This window comes from Denticeps clupeoides, unplaced genomic scaffold (genome assembly GCF_900700375.1).
Source record: "Denticeps clupeoides unplaced genomic scaffold, fDenClu1.1, whole genome shotgun sequence".
Taxonomy (NCBI): Eukaryota; Metazoa; Chordata; class Actinopteri; order Clupeiformes; family Denticipitidae; genus Denticeps; species Denticeps clupeoides.
Genome location: NW_021629708.1, coordinates 65,851 through 85,300, shown reverse-complemented (window position 1 = coordinate 85,300; position 19,450 = coordinate 65,851). Strand labels below are relative to the sequence as shown.

At 46.1% G+C, this 19,450-nt stretch overlaps 1 protein-coding gene across 2 annotated transcripts in view; it reads left to right on the top strand.

The window, feature by feature from the left end:
- LOC114772263 (A disintegrin and metalloproteinase with thrombospondin motifs 2-like) overlaps positions 1-17,377 on the top strand; it is a 59,561-nt gene extending 42,184 nt beyond the window's left edge. Inside the window, exon 3 of one of the 2 annotated variants that reach the window (XM_028965278.1) lies at positions 16,444-17,377. In XM_028965278.1, the coding sequence (XP_028821111.1) occupies positions 16,444-16,743 (300 nt within the window). In that variant the 3' untranslated portion in view covers positions 16,744-17,377. Of the gene's footprint in view, positions 1-9,255; positions 9,666-16,443 lie in introns of those variants that run through there. The other variant, XM_028965279.1, reaches the window with a different exon arrangement.
- Positions 17,378-19,450: the final 2,073 nt, after the last annotated feature.

The window sequence follows — 19,450 nt, the reverse complement described above, 5'->3', positions numbered from 1 at the left end:
GTAATCCATCCCTGACCTGCCCATCTATTGAGATACTACAACCATACCAAGAAAAGTCAGTAGGCGGCAGTAAACTAGGAATTGATTAGCAGACACCACAACACGCAAGTTTTTTCGAAATAATTGGCTTTTAAATAAACTAAGATAGAAAAGTTAAAAATATAGTTTACTTTATCTTCTCAGAGAGACGATTTTTAAACTCTCCACTAATTTCCTACATCAAGTGATGAGTGGATGATCGACAGTAAACGACAGGTCGTGCCCAGCAATGCAACACTTGGGACATTTAATGAAACTAAATTACTGTCACGTCGGCGAGCTGATGAGGTAAGTGAGCTCAGAGGCGGGACATACTGGAACAGGGATTCATTTAAACAATAAAGAAACGCGGCGCGATGGCTGAAAACAGGGCACGTACGGGGAGAACGAACCATTTCCACAACTTAACACGAACAGTTGCCAGGGTTACTAAAGAGTCGAGGAAAATGCCACCGCTCCCGATGTCTCCGCCTGACGCCAGTCCTGTCAATCCCAACTTGCGAAGCACTTTTCCCATGTTTGCAGACTGTGGTGTGTGCTGCATGATGGAGAACATGGACGGAGGAGAGGGGGCGCAGCCCAGCATGGTTCTTTTGGGGTCCAACACGGTATTAATGTTTATTTAAAGTTGTTTTAATGTGGACATGAGAAATGGACTATAATATATGTTTTTTCTCCCACTGGTGTACAGACATTTTACTGGGAGGAGGGCAAGTGAAAAGGGATAAAGAGGACATTATGGTCCTTTTTTCATCATACTTTCCTGCACAGCTCCTCGTGTGGATGAAGGGGGTTTGGCCTTTGTTAAGGTAAACCGCCAGCATTTACAGGGCTGGCATGGGGAGAAGCTCATTCAGTGTGGTTATAATAACCTGCTGGAGTCTTTCAGGGAAAATACCGCATTTTGACGCGTGTCTAAGGGAAAGATAAATGAGCGCATGCTGTTTCCTCATCAGAAGGTGTAGAACGGAGGCATAAGAAGGGAGAAGTAGACCCGGGTACAGTTTGTCCCTGAAAGCTGCATGTGTGTGTGCAAATGAACATATATTTGAGATGAGGTGTGCGTGTAGGCTTGAGGACGGGGGAACGTAGCCCCAAACCCCAAACTCGTTACTGATTCCAGGAGTAAGCAGTATGCTGGCGGCGTCATTCTAATTGGAAATAATGAGCTCTGCTGCGAGGTTGGGTGGTCTGAATCTGCATCGCCATGTAAACTGTCACCCCGCAGTTGCCATAGAGACATCATGCTGTAACCTTGTCATAGCGTGCTCTGCTTTCTCTCACCTCACCATGGACAACCAGCCACACCCCACCAGAATTCCACCAAACGCAGGATTCATCAGACAGGATGGATGGAGATTGGTGACAGAGAGAATTGCAATCAGATCTGCTCAATACAGCAACATTTTATGGGATCTATTAAAATCATGTTAAACAGCATTGCTAGCTTACAAAGAGGTATGGAGGGTCTGTCTGTGGAGCTGGTTTATGAAGTTAAATGTTAAAGAATCATGCATCTTCAGGCTTTTCTAACGCACGTCTGTATTGGCACTGCCAGTTTGTCATGAAAGGTGAGGCATTGGTCAGTATTCCATTGGTTGATATTCCATTCTGAAATAGCGTCTGGCCTTGTGAATTTGTGGAAGACATTACATTTCTGTCCTTAAATTAAAACTTAATTATGCATGTTAGTGTAATGCCACATGGGTTGGAGGTGAAGGAGGAAATGAAAATGCCTGACAAAGTTCCAATAGAGTTTGGTATCCAAACCTTAGAAAGTGTGCCATGACGTTAATAGCAAATCAAAGTGCAGATCCACATTAACAGATGAGCATCTCTACCATTATAAAATAAAGATGTCAGAAAAAGTCCAAATGATTGGCATATAGAGATTTTGTGCATTGACTGTGATATATTGCTGTACCACCAATATAAATAAAGCATTGAGACCTTCCTCTTTACAGAATACTTAGACCAACAGTGCTCTTGAATATTAAATATTTTATTTAGAAACTGTTTGTAACTGTGTGATCTTATACTTCAAATGAGGCCTGAAGTAGTTTCTGTTATTATATTATCTTTATTAAACTGATCAATTATAATAATGTTAATTCATGGAACTAGCACAGCAGGTGCCCATACAGTGAAAGTGAAGTGATTGTCATTGTGAAACACTGCAGCACAGCACATGGTGACAGAATGAAATGTGTCCTCTGTATTTAACCATCACCCGTGGTGAGCAGTGGGCACCATGACAGGCGCCCGGGGAGCAGTGTGTGGGGACGGTGCTTTACTCAGTGGCACCACCACTACCTCAGATACACCTGGTTGTGAAATCCTGATCCATTTCTGCTGACGTCAATTTGGCTTAATGGATCAGGACTCCAATAAATGCAAGAATCAGCACATTGAACAGGACACAAGACCTCACCTGGAGCCTGGTTTGGTTAGTTCCTGTCACCAAGACACATACCTTTGGGTTGTTTTCATTTGTCCTTATTAAAATCCCTTCATTGAACATGTCTCATCTGTGCTCCTTCTTCACCCCTCAGCCCTCAGATGTGACAATAAGGTGAACACAGCAGTGTCTTCCTTTCTTCTCCAAACAGCCACTGTATTTCTTGAAGCATTGACTCCAGAAGATATCGGGTCACCAACAACCAACAATAATTGATATAAAGCAAGCCTGAGAATGGATTTATATTACAAAATAGCACTGGTGTATGTTTGATCATATCAAGCTCCATAAATGCTGCAAATATTGAGAAGAGGTTTAGGAAACATTAGAAAAATTCCTTCTTTGTCTAACACCGTTGTATCAGACTCATAATTTTCTGACATATTACCTTTTTAATATGCCTATTATACACTCTTCATTAATCGGAGTGAACACACTTGGTCTCCCTCGCGAACTGATGCTCGCAGAGCTTGTGCCTCACATGGCGGAGCAAAAAAAAAAAATGGAGGTAGAGAAAAGATATGGGCAATAATTCTCCTGCAGAGGACATTTTTCATTGTGTCCACTGTGTCCTGTGCTGTGTTTCACAGTGTTGTGGGGATGGTCTGTTTCCTTATCCGCTAGGCCACCACTGCCCCAGCGTTGTGGGGACGGTCTGTTTCCTTATACGCTAGGCCACCACTGCCCCAGCGTTGTGGGGACGGTCTGTTTCCTTATACGCTAGGCCACCACTGCCCAGCGTTGTGGGGACGGTCTGTTTCCTTAACCGCTAGGCCACCACTGCCCCAGTGTTGTGGGGACGGTCTGTTTCCTTATCTGCTAGGCCACCACTGCCCCAGTGTTGTGGGGACGGTCTGTTTCCTTATACGCTAGGCCACCACTGCCCCAGCGTTGTGGGGACGGTCTGTTTCCTTATACGCTAGGCCACCACTGCCCAGCGTTGTGGGGACGGTCTGTTTCCTTAACCGCTAGGCCACCACTGCCCCAGTGTTGTGGGGACGGTCTGTTTCCTTTCTGCTAGGCCACCACTGCCCCAGTGTTGTGGGGACGGTCTGTTTCCTTATCTGCTAGGCCACCACTGCCCCAGTGTTGTGGGGACGGTCTGTTTTCCTTTTCCGCTAGGCCACCACTGCCCCAGTGTTGTGGGGACGGTCTGTTTCCTTATCTGCTAGGCCACCACTGCCCCAGTGTTGTGGGGACGGTCTGTTTCCTTATCTGCTAGGCCACCACTGCCCCAGTGTTGTGGGGACGGTCTGTTTCCTTTTCCGCTAGGCCACCACTGCCCCAGTGTTGTGGGGACGGTCTGTTTCCTTTTCCGCTAGGCCACCACTGCCCAGTGTTGTGGGGACGGTCTGTTTCCTTAACCGCTAGGCCACCACTGCCCCAGTGGTTGTGGGGACGGTCTGTTTCCTTAACCGCCTAGGCCACCACTGCCCCAGTGTTGTGGGGACGGTCTGTTTCCTTATACGCTAGGCCACCACTGCCCAGCGTTGTGGGGACGGTCTGTTTCCTTAACCGCTAGGCCACCACTGCCCCAGTGTTGTGGGGACGGTCTGTTTCCTTATCTGCTAGGCCACCACTGCCCCAGTGTTGTGGGGACGGTCTGTTTCCTTATCTGCTAGGCCACCACTGCCCCAGTGTTGTGGGGACGGTCTGTTTCCTTAACCGCTAGGCCACCACTGCCCCAGTGTTGTGGGGACGGTCTGTTTCCTTATCCGCTAGGCCACCACTGCCCAGCGTTGTGGGGACGGTCTGTTTCCTTAATCGCTAGGCCACCACTGCCCCAGCGTTGTGGGGACGGTCTGTTTCCTTAACCGCTAGGCCACCACTGCCCAGCGTTGTGGGGACGGTCTGTTTCCTTAACCGCTAGGCCACCACTGCCCAGCGTTGTGGGGACGGTCTGTTTCCTTATCCGCTAGGCCACCACTGCCCCAGCGTTGTGGGGACGGTCTGTTTCCTTAACCGCTAGGCCACCACTGCCCAGCGTTGTGGGGACGGTCTGTTTCCTTAACCGCTAGGCCACCACTGGCCAGTGTTGTGGGGACGGTCTGTTTCCTTAACGCGCTAGGCCACCACTGCCCAGCGTTGTGGGGACGGTCTGTTTCCTTATCCGCTAGGCCACCACTGCCCAGCGTTGTGGGGACGGTCTGTTTCCTTAACGCGCTAGGCCACCACTGCCCAGCGTTGTGGGGACGGTCTGTTTCCTTAACCGCTAGGCCACCACTGCCCAGCGTTGTGGGGACGGTCTGTTTCCTTATCCGCTAGGGCCACCACTGCCCAGCGTTGTGGGGACGGTCTGTTTCCTTAACCGCTAGGCCACCACTGCCCAGCATTGTGGGGACGGTCTGTTTCCTTAACCGCTAGGCCACCACTGCCCAGCGTTGTGGGGACGGTCTGTTTCCTTATCCGCTAGGCCACCACTGCCCAGCGTTGTGGGGACGGTCTGTTTCCTTTTCCGCTAGGCCACCACTGCCCCAGTGTTGTGGGGACGGTCTGTTTCCTTATCCGCTAGGCCACCACTGCCCCAGCGTTGTGGGGACGGTCTGTTTCCTTATACGCTAGGCCACCACTGCCCCAGCGTTGTGGGGACGGTCTGTTTCCTTAACCGCTAGGCCACCACTGCCCAGCGTTGTGGGGACGGTCTGTTTCCTTATCCGCTAGGCCACCACTGCCCCAGTGTTGTGGGGACGGTCTGTTTCCTTAACGCGCTAGGCCACCACTGCCCAGCGTTGTGGGGACGGTCTGTTTCCTTTTCCGCTAGGCCACCACTGCCCCAGTGTTGTGGGGACGGTCTGTTTCCTTAACCGCTAGGCCACCACTGCCCAGCGTTGTGGGGACGGTCTGTTTCCTTAACCGCTAGGCCACCACTGCCCAGCGTTGTGGGGACGGTCTGTTTCCTTATCCGCTAGGCCACCACTGCCCAGTGTTGTGGGGACGGTCTGTTTCCTTATCCGCTAGGCCACCACTGCCCAGTGTTGTGGGGACGGTCTGTTTCCTTAACCGCTAGGATGTTGACAACCTATCGCTTTGCCCTTGACTACTCTTCTGCCTTGTCTTCCGATGTCCTTGTTTTCTCCTCCATTGACCCACGCTACCTGGTGCCTCTACAAGCCACCATGTTCAAGTACAACCACGCCATGGCAACACCAACCCTCTCTGTCTCACATGACAGCGTTGCAGAATTTATGTGAAGTAAACATGGTGAACAGCTTTAAGTGGGTACATAAAGCTTTTTTGATGTTTACTTCTAATGACAATTACCGCGGACGTTATCTATGTCATTCCTTACCAGGAAAAAGGGGGGTAACTCGTCTCCAATAAACAAGGTCAGCCTGTGTTGGCATCCTTGCCCACCATCACCGCTCAGCTGTCCTGGGTTCCCCCTTACACTATCATACACTCATGTGACACAGCACGTTACGCAAAGACAAATGTGTCCTCTGCATTTAACCATCACCCTGAGTGAGCAGTGGGCAGCCATGACAGGCGCCCGGGGAGCAGTGTGTGGGGACGGTGCTTTGCTCAGTGACACCTCAGTGGCACCTTGGCGGATCGGGATTCCAATCGGCAACCTTCCGATAACTTAATGAATATAGAACTAGAAATAATTAATGCTTACTCAGCGATAATTAGACTTTTAAAATCTATAAAAATGCACTATTATTTTTTTTCCAAGATAGCACAATTTCACAAAATTCTAAATGATTGTATTTTTCTGTTCCCCAATAGACTGTATACAGAATAGCATGGGAGATACATTTCATGCTCTACTATGTAATAAAATGATTGTTAGAGAGCTGTATGTTGAGGTAACATCTCAAATCTGATTGGTTGAAGTTACAAAAGGCTAAGAAGGTTGAGCATGTAATCGGCACAGAGGAAAGGAGGTCCTCATTCTGCCATATGGATGGGGGTACATTTTTTCCTGTTGCTAGGTTACAGGTAAACCTATTGCAGGGGAGCATGAAAGGGACAGAGGGATAGGAGAGGATGAAGAGATATGTTGGCTTGACTCTGTAATGAGCCCTGTTCTGTCTGCTGGGGAGGAAAATTCTGTGAGCAAAATGTATTCATTTCATAAATAATAAACATTCAAGTATTTGGATCGTAAAGAGATGAATACTGCATTTATAAGAATGTACAGTATGGCCATCTGTTACTTCAGGTTTGGATATGGGGCAAGGCTCAATCTTTATCTGGAATGTACATGAATGTACATGGATTTCCTTGGCAACAGCAGGAGAGCTCAGTCAGGCGTTTACATTTGTGGCCTTTATTAGACACCCTATCCTGTCCCCCCTTGGAGACACTCAGGCTTAAATGTCTTGCTCCGGGACACAATGGTAGTAAGTGGGGTTTGAACCTGGGACTTTCTGGATCATAGGCGAGTGTGTTGCAGAAGGACAGGGGCGAGAGAAGCAGACAGACAGACAGAGGGAACTCGTGAAGAACCTGGCAACCCCGCTGGAGCTGGAAGCCAGGTGCCCTCAGGAGACCAGCAAGTAGAGAAGAGGCTTCGGGAGCGAGCTGTCGCTGACATGGGCCGGAGGAGATGAAGCAGGGGAGGTGGCAAACCACAATATCAGTCGCATCATCTCCTCCAATCGGGCGCCTCGGTGGCTGCCTGCGTTGGGACTGACCGAATTCAGGGGCAGAGAAGCAGAGAGGTCAGGACTACAGCGACTACCTTCTTACTACCCTGAATCTCCTCCAGATGCACCTTGCGCTGTTTTGCCAGGATTGTGGAGATAGTGTTGCTGCGATCAGTTCTCATACGGACCTGAATCTGTTCCAGAAAATCCTTCGTATCCTCACCTGCTGGAACCTTTTCCATAGTGCTGTAGATGAAATTTAGATGAATGTTTATATATGAAACCAGCGCAGGATGGAGAGCAGGATGGAGGGATGCTGGTTCCTTCCATTCAGGGCTCTGGGATGCAGTTTATAAACTGCACGTGAAAGTGAAGCGCGGCGCTTCGTGTCCAGGTTGAAGTAAACATTGTGTTCTATCTCAAATCCTACCGAGCTTTGATGTTTTATTCAGTCTCCTCTGAAAGTCACGGAACAGAGCGGTTGTCCAGCCCCCTCTCCTCCGCTCGCTTCGATCAATACAGCTGTGTCTGAGCGGCCGGGCATCATCCTTCACCGCTGACAGCGGAGGGCCGGAGCTGCGTTTGGTATGCAGGGGTGGGAGCTCTTCTCACGGTGCACCACAGATCCATCAGGCTCGGGCCTGCATTGCTGATCTTCTGCTTGATTCGATTTATTTACAGCCAGTTACGCTGCGATTATTTGAGAAAATATCCATATTTTTGATGTTGAGCTCTGTTCGGGTGGAGCTGTCACTGATTTTAAGATCAGGTGTTGTTTGTAGGACATGACGCGCGGACAGATGTCTGCAACACTGAGAAGGTTCGGAACTGGCCATAAGCGTGCGAGGGCTTATGGCCAGGCACGTGAGTGTTGCAGGGCGCTCATGTAGGCCGGGAAAGTGGACATTCGTTTAAATTTGACTCGACTTTTGAAAATCACGTCCATTGTTTGCTCCACTCGTTACACAATTTGACCTCGAGATGGCACCACAACCTGGATTAGTTATAACAGATAATCAGATCACACAGAAATTCCATGCGCTTCTATAGTCGTGAGAGCCGTGAAAGAGTGTAAAACCATGGTACACCTTTCTCGGCAGGTTGTGGACCATCTCTGGCAGCTTCTGCTTCTGGATCTCCACGCCTACATTAAATGAACAGCTCCATTGGTCTTCACTGTGAGGATAATTCAGCATCGAGAGGATGTCGCAGTCGCTGTCAGTTTGTCAATAAATGCAGTGACATCCTGTCTTGTACAGAAATATGGATATTAAAAAAAAAAGCCAACTGAAAATACTGTGCAGGCTGTCTGGGGGACGCGGTGTACACGTAGCTCTGGACGACTTGAGAACGGGAATGAGGGGGAGTTGATCTTTATGCATGAGGGAGCTGGTGCTGAGGGGGGGTTCCATGGTACGTGTGCATGATTTATTTGGATGATGTTCTGACAAACCGACCCCCATTTTCAGACCATCACTCCATCTTATATGAAATTTTCACCATAATTCAGAGGGCTAGCCTAAAACTTAATCCAAGGAAATGGCATGTGTTGCCTCTTAGACATGTCATTTCTCGCCATGTCTTGCAGCCAGATGGTCCGGAACTGGTTCAAATCCAACACATGTGAGGACGTTTGCAGGCCTGTGTTGTTATTTGGAAGGAATTTTTGGAATTTTGGTTATTTTTAGGAACACCTTCATAAGCTAAACTGCAATAGACTGTTTCATTGCATTATACTCCAATTGTGCCAGACTTCAGCACCCCATTTAAGGTCATCACGGATTCTTCCATGTGCTGACTCGGAAGATAGATGGACTGGAGATGGTGGTGACACATGCTAGCCAAGCAATTACATCTGCAGGAATGCAGTGGTCCACTTTGGCTGTATTGTTTGCCAGTTCAGGCAACACATTGGCTCAGCTGCATTCACCATGACAACGGATCATAAAGCCATACTGGACCCTCACAGCATGACAGTAAACAAAGAAGCCCACAGGAAAAAGGGCAAGGTGCATACTAGAATTGGACCCTTTTAACTGTGTCATGAAGCTTAGAAATGGGTCACAACATGCCAGGCCATTACATTAGCTGGCTTCCTGGTAACAACACTCACTGGTAGAAGTGTTTGGGATAATGTGTCTTCTCTCCATGCTCTGTCTCACACAGGGACTGGAATGGCGATGGCGGAGCTGCAACAGAACAGCCCGGATATTGCTGTGGTGTTGGACTGGGTGGAGAGGGGTTGTTCTCTGCCTCTTCTGGGGCAGATGAAGGAAAGCTCGCGGTGGCTTTGGAAAATTATGGACTGAATATAAACGTCTGTCCCGATTTAATGGACTGCTCTGTCAGATTGTGAGTCAATTCCCGATTGTCATGCCTGCATCCCATGCGCCTCCTGCATGAGAGCCCTGTGTAGGGTAAATTAACCCCGAATGCGCCGTTATTAATTAATTACACAAATTAATTCAGAAGCACGTGATTTCAGTAATTTATTAATAATTCCACGTATTTGACACATCGTACCCCTCGAGAGTCTTGCGGTTAATTTTAATAATATACTGATCATAGTAAAGTGCAAATATAGAGGGCGTCCCCAGAATTATTCACGATTACTAACAAACGATCTTAATACAGAGCTGGCTCGATCTGTCTTTTATGGGTTTTATTAAACAGGCAAATCTGTTGCTAAAACGAACCACATTAAACATGGGAGTATAGGAGTACATATATGACAAGGTTTCATTCATCCACATTCAAACCTAATCATGATACCAGCATAATGATAAGATGGTAGCCCTCATTTAAGTACATATCTAGTTAAAACTTGTATGAGCAGAATGGTGCTGCAGATAACTTTGTGAGATGTACAGTACAGGCCAAAAGTTTGTGTGTGTTCTTTATCTTCATGACCATTTACGTTGGTAGATTCTCACTGAAGGCATCAAAACTATGAATGAACACATGTGGAGTTCTGTACTTAACAAAAAGTGGAGACCTGGCCTCCACAGTCACCTGAACCCAGTCCAGATGGTTTGGGGTGAGCTGGACCAACAAGTGCTAAACACCTCTGGGAACTCCTTCAAGACTGTTGGAGAAGCATTTCAGGTGACGACCTCTTGAAGCTCATCGAGAGAATGCCAAGAGTGTGCAAAGCAGTAACCAGAGCAAAGAGACTAGAATATAAAACATGTTTTCACTTATAAGTACATAACTGAACATGTGTTCATTCATAGTTTTGATGCCTTCAGTGAGAATCTACCAACGTAAATGGTCATGAAGATAAAGAAAACACGTTGAATGAGAAGGTGTCCAGACTTTTAGCCTGGACTGTACACAGACCCTTGTTTAAGCTGACAAGCAAGATGCAACAAGTGGCTACCCCACTATTAGAAACATACCATCGACTTGGTGTGTGTGTGTGTGTGTGTGAGTGTTCCTACTCTCAGGCAGGCTGTGCCGTCAGCTGGCAGCGTTCTTGCACGCCTGGTGGTCGATGATAGGCTACGGAGTCGTATGGTGCATGACGAATCAAGCCTGTGGATGTTCCGTCCATCTGCATCCGTGCCTTTCTCAGCTGAACTGGCCTTCCAGACATCCAGTGGTGTGAGCAGTGTGTTCCATGCCAAACCTGCAGGGCACTGGTGCTTAAACAACAAGCACCCACAGGGGGTTCTCAGGCAACCCAGCCATTACAGAGAATGTACTGGAATTTCCTATTACTTTAAAATGAAACAGATAAAGTGACGCAAAAAGTATTGGCAGTCACTGATTATCCCACTTAAAACTCAACTCAAAACTCAAATTATCCCACTTAAAAAGATATGATGTCCAAGTGTCCCACCCCCTTATCCTTACTGCCTTACTCTTGAGTGAAGTGAAGTGATTGTCATTGTGTCCTCTGCTTTTAAACCATCACCCTTGGTGAGCAGTGGGCAGCTATGACAGGCGCCCGGGGAGCAGTGTGTGGGGACGGTGCTTCGCTCAGTGGCACCATCAGTTAAAATTTGGCGGCTTGGGATTTGAACCGGCAACCTTCTGATTATGGGGCCACTTCCTTAACCGCTAGGCCACCACGGCCCAGTAAAAAAAAGATCACTCTGATTGAGATCAGAAAAGATAAGAAAAGATCAATAATTGAGATTGACATTCTGACCAGCTCCATCACTGTCTGGTTTGGGAACTGCACCACATTGGACCTACAGTGGATAGTGAGGACAGCTGAGAAGATCATCAGATTCTCTTTTCTCTCTGTAACAGACATTTACAACACACGCTGCATCAGGAAAGCCACCAGCATTGTGAAGGACTCTACACACCCCTCACATGCACTCTTCACCCTCCTGCCATCTAGAAAAAGGTTCCGAAGCATTCTGGTCCTCACTGCCAGACTCTGCACCAGCTTCATCCCACAGGCCATCAGTGCCTCAGACGGTGGCATCATACGCCTGGTACTGAAATATGTGGTAATAGTGGTATATTGGTGCTACCGTGGCCTGGTACCGTAACTCGGACAGCCTAACTAAGGTGTATTTAACTCTGTCTGTCTTTATCAGAAGGCCAACGTGAACAGAAGTGTTTTCAGTTTCGATCTAAACACTGAAACTGTGTCTGATCTGGATCTGCTCCCAGCTGTGACCTTTGGGTACCAGTAGTGACCCCGCACCCTTCAAGCTTTATAGGACAAAAGTAGGATTTTCTAGTCAATCCTAAATTTGATGGGTAACCAGTGCAGTGATTGTAAGACTGGGGTGATGTGGTCAAATTTCCTGGTTCTGGTTAGAACTCTGGCTGCAGCATTCTGTACTAGCTGGAGTTTACTCATGCACCTACTAGAGCATCCAGACAGTAATGCATTGTAGTAATCTAACCTTGATGTAATAAATGCATGGACCAACTTTTCTGAATCATGCATTGAAATCATTTTTTTTATTTTTGCGATATTTCTAAGGTGAAAGAATGATATCCTAGTGATCCTATTTTATTTTGCACCACAGTTTTTGCATTATTTTTACTTTGCACCTTCATTATTAATTTCACTAGTTTAGCGCTGTCTATCTGTCTTCTTGTTGTCTACATTAAATGTATTTGCATTAAATGCTACTCTTGCACTGCCTGAGTCCCATGTTTGCACTTTATTTCAGGATGTAATTTTGTTTAAATGTTACATGTAGCACCTGGTTGTGGAGAAACGTTTCACTATGTTCTGTCTAACATGTATGCAGCTGACAATAAAGATTTTAAAGAATGTATTTATATATGGTGCAAACAAGCTTGAATTCTGTCTGTCACAGACCTGTTACTTCTTCTTTAAGAAGATCTTCTAACCTTCATCGTGTTACCTGTGTTAAACTCCTGTCCACACCTTCAAACGGACTCCAACTTCCACCATGGCGAAGACCAGAAAGCTGTCTAAGGACACCAGGGACAAGACTGTACACCTGCACAAGACTGGGATGAGACAATCTATAATAAGTGTCCTGTGGGGTACTCTAGAGAACGGTGAGGAAACCTGCCAGAACTACACGGGGGGAACTGGTCAATGGCCTGGAGAGAGCTAGGACCACAGTAACAAGGGTTACTATTAGTAACACACTATGAGTTAAAATCCTGCAGCGATTGATGGGACCCCTTCGTCAGCCAGCACATGTCAAGCATAAGTCAAGGCCCATCTAAAGTTTGCCAGAAACCATCTGGATGATCCAGAGGAGGAGTGGGAGAAGGTCACGTGGTCAGATGAGACCAAAATACAACTCGAAGCTTTGTAATTTTAAGATTATTGTAATCTTGTAACATTAAAATGTCAAAATATGTCACAAATTCACCATATTTGTATATACCCGACACCCTGCTTGGCCACCCCCACCAGAGCTGTTAATCAGTTTGCTCAGTTAGAGTAGCCTTTCAAAATCTGAGGCCTTCTGGGGAGAGTAAGCAGTTGTTTGGAATATTTCGTGTTTAATGTTGACTTTAAGTTCTTTCCAAAATTACAGCCACTTTGACCCACAATTTTCCCAGGATGCACTGGAACAAAAGACGAGGAGGCAGAACAAAACAAGACAGGAAACAAACAGGATCAGTCTTACTTGGATAAAGATGTTGAAGAGGCGGAGTCTGCTTAAAACAGGCAAATATTGACAGATCAGAACTACACGGGGGAGCCGTCTTGCATATTTATAGCTGTTGCGTCACCTCGTTTCCACATTGCTCCCGATCGCACGGATGGAATCATGTGACAGGGGTGCGAAATTATCTGGGTGGGCAAAGCATGAGAAGGCATGGGAGGTAACGTTTCTCCTTATGACATCATAAGGGGCCTGTCACAGAGGAACGAGACAGAAAACAGATCGTGTGCCGTCGAGGACAAGAAACCCCAAGTATATCCGGCTTATATTCGGGACGTGTCACCTGCTTCCGTTCTCTGGGCCGTGTGAATGATTTCACGTGTCCGGGCCAAATGACCAAAGCACCCTTTACACCTAGCCAGTTGTCGAGTTGTAGAAGCAGATCTGGTGGATGGTGAATTTTATTGTTTATGAGACATATTTTGTGCTGACGACATGGTGGCACACCAACTGTTTACCATTTTTATTGTTGTATAAGCAACAACATAATTCATATATTCTGCTATGCAAACTCCGCCCTCAGTCTCTCCAGGAAGTCCTGAAAACCCATTCTGTCCATCTCTCCCTTCTGCGCCCCAGCCCCATGCTGACCCAGTCAGACGTGTGAGGATGGGAGTGAAGGGGAGGGAAGAGCAGCAAAGTACACGCCACAGGATGACAGGCATGTACCTTCTTCTCCGCTGAAGGGTCCTGGGACAAGAGGGACGTCCCACACGGGACTGGGCGCATGGCTGGAGATGGTGGTGGGTGTGTGGCGTGGAGGGGGGTGGACGTCCTCTCCAGCAGGCGGGGGCGCTGAGGAATATCCGGGCAGAGGGAAGGCGGGTTTGTGACTGAAGCTGGACAGGCGGATTCCCCGCGAGACAGTGCAGTTGCTGGCTGGCGACCCCCGCGTTGCCGTCTTCGTCCTCGCTGTCCTCATACCTCTGGGAGTGACGTGGGTCTCCTCGGACCTCGCGACAAATCTGGACAGGTGTGATGAGCGTAGCCATCCCGGCACCGACCGCCCAACCCGTGTCATTGTCAATCTTGTCGTGGTCCGTGTCTCCCTCGTCTTCTTCGTACCCCCGGAAGTCACATGGGTCGTCACGGACTTTGCGATGATCTCGGACGCGCGCGATGGGCGGAGCCATCCTGTCCCGACCGCCCACCAATCCACGTCATCTGCGTTTTCATCGTCCATGTCCTCCCACCGGTGCTCTTCTAACATCCCGGATCCAGAGCGCGATCAGCTCTCACAAGCAGTACTCCGGCCACTCCGGCTGGACCCCGCCCATCTCTTCGCTGGTGGAACGCCTCCGTTGCTGGGGGTTTCCTGGGGCTGGAGCTGTTTGGCCCTGTTGCTATAGTGCCAAATCAGTTTTATTTTTTCTTAAATTTAATTTTTTTCCATTTTAATTATTCTGAATTCCATGTTTTCTGATTATGGAAACAAATGCAATATGAATGCAATATGACACATCACATTTAATCACTGTTCAACAAAGTGCTTGGGCATTTACTGTTACTTTTGTAAACCATTTATATGTAAATAATAAGTGCAATAAAAGTGCTTCACATCTGAAATTAACATAAAAACATTTCAAATAAAAAACATTGGTGAGACCTGGAATACAAACAAACTTGCATTATGAACTGGAATCATGATGATAAAATCACATTTTGTTTGAACCGAATGTGCAAGATGTGCGGAATTGACACTGACGGCCTGTTTGAGTTTACGAGTTGGATTCCATTTTATTTGTTGGATCTTTCTGCATTGTGGAAATCATAGGGCCCTAAATAGACCTATGCGTTCATTGGGGGGGGGGGACTTCTACTCGAGTACTGCCTATCGCCATTTCTAGCCACTGCAGGACCCTAGACAGGCTCGGGGAACTCGTATTAATGTTAAATCATCTGACAGTCACATTTTCATGTCAGGGTCTGGCAGCGTTCAATCCCAAGCGTACATCCGCAAATGTCGAATCTTTGTAAACCCTTTGAGCATGGAAGGTTGCTGATCCCTGCTTTATTATGTTATATTTGTTTAAAGTGAAAATGAAGTGATTGTCATTGTGAAACAATGCTACACAGCACACAGTGCAAACAATGAAATGTGTCTTCTGCTTTTAACTATCACCCTATTAACCTCTAGGCCACCACTGCCCAATTTGGTGTGATAGATGAAGGAAAAAACAATAAACTGCCAATATTTGTTCAAAGCAGGACGGACTTTTTGCTGACTAGGATGTCCTGGTGATAGAAGCTGTGGATGCTGAAATGTCCCTGCACTGAGGACCAATGCAGCTGTTCATGTAATGTAACCGGTCCAGAGATAGTGAACCTGCCGAGAAAGAAGTATCCTGGTCAAATTAATACAGACAAGCTGTTAATAATCTCTTTATTACATGAGCACATGCAACACACCAACAGGAGGTAAACTGTAAAAAGCATGCTGGCATGTTTAGTAGTTTTCTGGTTATTATCGATATGACTATAACTGGGTCATTGAAGCCATTTATCAACTGAGTATCTGAAAAATGAGTAATATGATTCATCTTCGCAGTGCCACAGTGAAACGTGGCTTTTGGCAGCATCTTGTGGTCAACATTAGTAATGGACAGAGAGACTGGACACGGCCCAGAGAGAATAGATGTGGATTTCAGAAGTGAAGTGAAGTGATTGTCACACGTGATACACAGCACACAGTGCACACAGTGAAATTTGTCCTCTGCATTTAACCCATCACCCTGAGTGAGCAGTGGGCAGCCATGACAGGCGCCCGGGGAGCAGTGTGTGGGGACGGTGCTTTGCTCAGTGGCACCTCAGTGGTACCTTGGCGGATCGGGATTCGAACCGGCAACCTTCTGATTACGGGGCCGCTTCCTTAACCACTAGGCCACCACTGCCCCAAAGTGCAAGGGGACCGAAATGACACATGATATAATCTAATTTATATGAACCTGTCGCTTCACTTCCATGTCCTGCCTTTTTGCACACTATGCAAAGCCAAAATTAGGAATGGGCCGATGCAGAGAGTAGATGGATATTCCACAAATCAGAATGTTTCTGAATTGAACTGATGTATTTGTTGTGGTTCATTGTGGTTTATGCTGTGTTTGGTTCTGGATGCCATGTTGTGTTCTGTCTCATATTAATGTGGTATCTTGTCAATAATTTGAGCTTTTGTGTTCCGTGATGTGCGGTCCTTGCCCCATGCCACGCCTGACACCATGCTGTCTCTCTTCAGGCAGGAATGATCCGGACGGAGCATGAAGAGTTCTTCATTGAGCCTCTGGAGAAAGGAGATCACGTCATTGAGCAGGAGGAGGGAGGGGGAGGGCGGGAGCACATTGTGTACCGTTCATCGGCCGTGAAAAAGCCCCAGGCCAGCCCTGGCTCAGCGGACTACCATTCCAGAGGTCTGAATGAAAGCCATTGCTACACCCTTACTCAAATGTCTGAGATGCATTTAAAGGTGAAACTTGCTGAATGCTGTGATTGCAGTTTCAATACATTTCATATGGCAACAGGTCGACTGCACTTTTAAAATCATTTAAATTTCCTTTTGACTTTGGACCAGGTGAATGAATTTTGCATTTGGTTAATCCTCATAGTTCTAGACTATTGCATTTTTTTCTGGCCCAAACATTGAAATGACTTCACTTTAAAACACAGGAGCCAGTTGTATCTTCTGCTATTACTGGAATGTTTTGCAGCATTGGTTTTGTTAAGTTCCACATAAACAGTCATTAAAATATATAAAAATATAATATAAAATATATTATATATATGTGTGTGTGTGTGTGTGTGTGTGTGTGTGTGTGTGTGTGAGAATCACATATCCTTCAAGCAGTCAATCGTGATCTCTTATGATTTAATAGGTGCAGGCCTTGTCAAGTTAAAAAACTTTATCACCACTTTAAACATTTCAGTGAATATATTTATATATTCAAGACTATAATGATTTTGTGGATTTACATGAATTGAAACTTTTTTTTAAGTACAAACCAATGAAAAGAAAAAGATGATTCATTTGAGTTGTGTTAATGTAATAAAAAAAATCAAATTAACAAATGTTGATTGCAAACTGTCCTTGTTTTCACTGAACAATGACATTATGTGTATAGAGACAAAAAGTCTTCATAGCTTCGCCATCCTTTTGTTCTCTGTGCAGCAATATTGTTTCCCATCTGTAGACTTCTGTTTGCAGCTCATTCCAAAGTTCTTGTATCAGATTCTTAAATCAAATGTAATCTTTTAATAACTATTATTTGTGTGTTTTACACTTTTGGATAGACTCTTCCTGAGCAAATTCAGAGATAGAAGAAGATGAATTTTTGTACAGATGTATGTTTTACACTCATTCCACTACAGAAAAAGGTTCACAGAAATCATTGAATTTCCACAACATTTATGTCCATGACTTCTGATTCATAATGATGCAAACCAGGCAGCTTTCTAAGGCCTCCATAGTAGGTCATTTTATTGGAGTGTGTTTAAGATTATAAATGTCATGGACAGGGCTCATGGTTGGTAATCTGGTGACATCGGGTGGGGGTGGCTCTTTCTCTGTTTGAAGATGATGAAGATTAAGCAGATTATGAAGTGATTCCACCACTCCTTTAGTTGAGGATTGTCTACTGCATTTTATTTATAATGTCTTATTTATAACGACCCATTATGAATAATTGAACTGGGATGAGCACCGTCTCAGAAGTTACACTGTATAAAATATTGTTGAATAATTGGTTATTTCTGTGTAGGCATTTTATTCTAGTATTCAGTTAGTCAGACAAGTAATTGATAATGAACAATACGTTACTAAAGTCTCCTGGGATGAGAATCACATTAGTGTTGAGCCCAATGCTTTTGCGGATGAAAAATCTGGCTTTACGGTACATCTGACAGCAGAAGCCTTACCTGTGTTACCCAAGGTACAGTGTTTATGTCTTAAAACATTCAAATAATCATGAGGATATGAAGAACATTAAAGTTATTGATTTACTGAAACTACCAGTAATCTGCCGCATCTTTTCATTTGTCTCCATGTCTCAGCCCGAATGAAATCTTTCCACATGTGTCCACATATCCTCTATATTAGCATCCCAGTTTTCCCCATTCCTGGTAGTTTTTACCGAACCCTGAACCAGACCCATAATCAGTTCTTTGTGCTCACTAAGGGTGATGGTTAAATGCAGAGGACACATTTCATTGTGTCATTGTGTGCTGTGCCGCAGTGTGTTTACAGCATTTATCAGACGCCCTTATCCAGAGCGACTTACAATCAGTATTACAGGGACAGTCTCCCTGGAGCAATTTAGGGTTAAGTGTCTTGCTCAGGGACACAATGGTAGTAAGTGGGATTCGAACCCGGGTCTTCTGGTTCATAGGCGAGTGTGTTACCCACTAGGCTACTACTTTCACGTCCATTACTGTTGTACTATCCAATCCACTGCTGCAGTACACATATACAAATGACCAGATTAATTCCACATCTTTCTTGACACCTTCTCTGCTTGAGAAGGTGTTGTTTTGACTGTATAGACAAACAAAAAGAAAGCTGTACAGGCAGGCAGATGTTATCTGAATAGTTTTATTTTCAAATAGGGGTAGAAAAATGTCCATCCATGTCCATGTCTATCCCTAGGGGTGCTATGTTGAGTCAGGTCAAGAGTTCATTATGTGCTCTGATGTATAGCGAAAGCAGCCCTGTTGTCACTGAAGCCATTAATGATATTTCCGGTGTTTTCTTGAGTCCTGGTTAATCATTTCCATCTGTCCACACACCAGTTCCGATCTCCACATGGATCTGCAGAGCCTAGAAATCGGATTTAATAGAAACCTGCAACATCCACCCACACCCCAGACTTTCCTCCTGCCTGTAAAGGAAATAAGAAGAGGGATGCATGGCCACCAGCAGATGTGGTCCATCCACTAACACCAGTGTGCGCAGGTTGCATGACAAAGATGGTGAGGGAGGGACAGACAGACAGACAGACAGCGGGGGGGGGGGGTCTGGCCTATTCTGAGCTCTCTACTCTACAGCAGCTAATAATAAAGAAATCAGGAGAAGGACAGAGGGAACGTGTGGGTTTCCATAGGAACGAACACGCCAGAGAGATCTGCAAAGAAACCAATTGAAGGGGAAGGGAGATGGTGCTCACTGTTACTGACACCTGCCTCAACAGCTGTGTGTGTGTGTGTGTGTGTGTGTGTGTGTGTGTGTGTGTGTGTGTGTGTGTGTGTGTGCATTT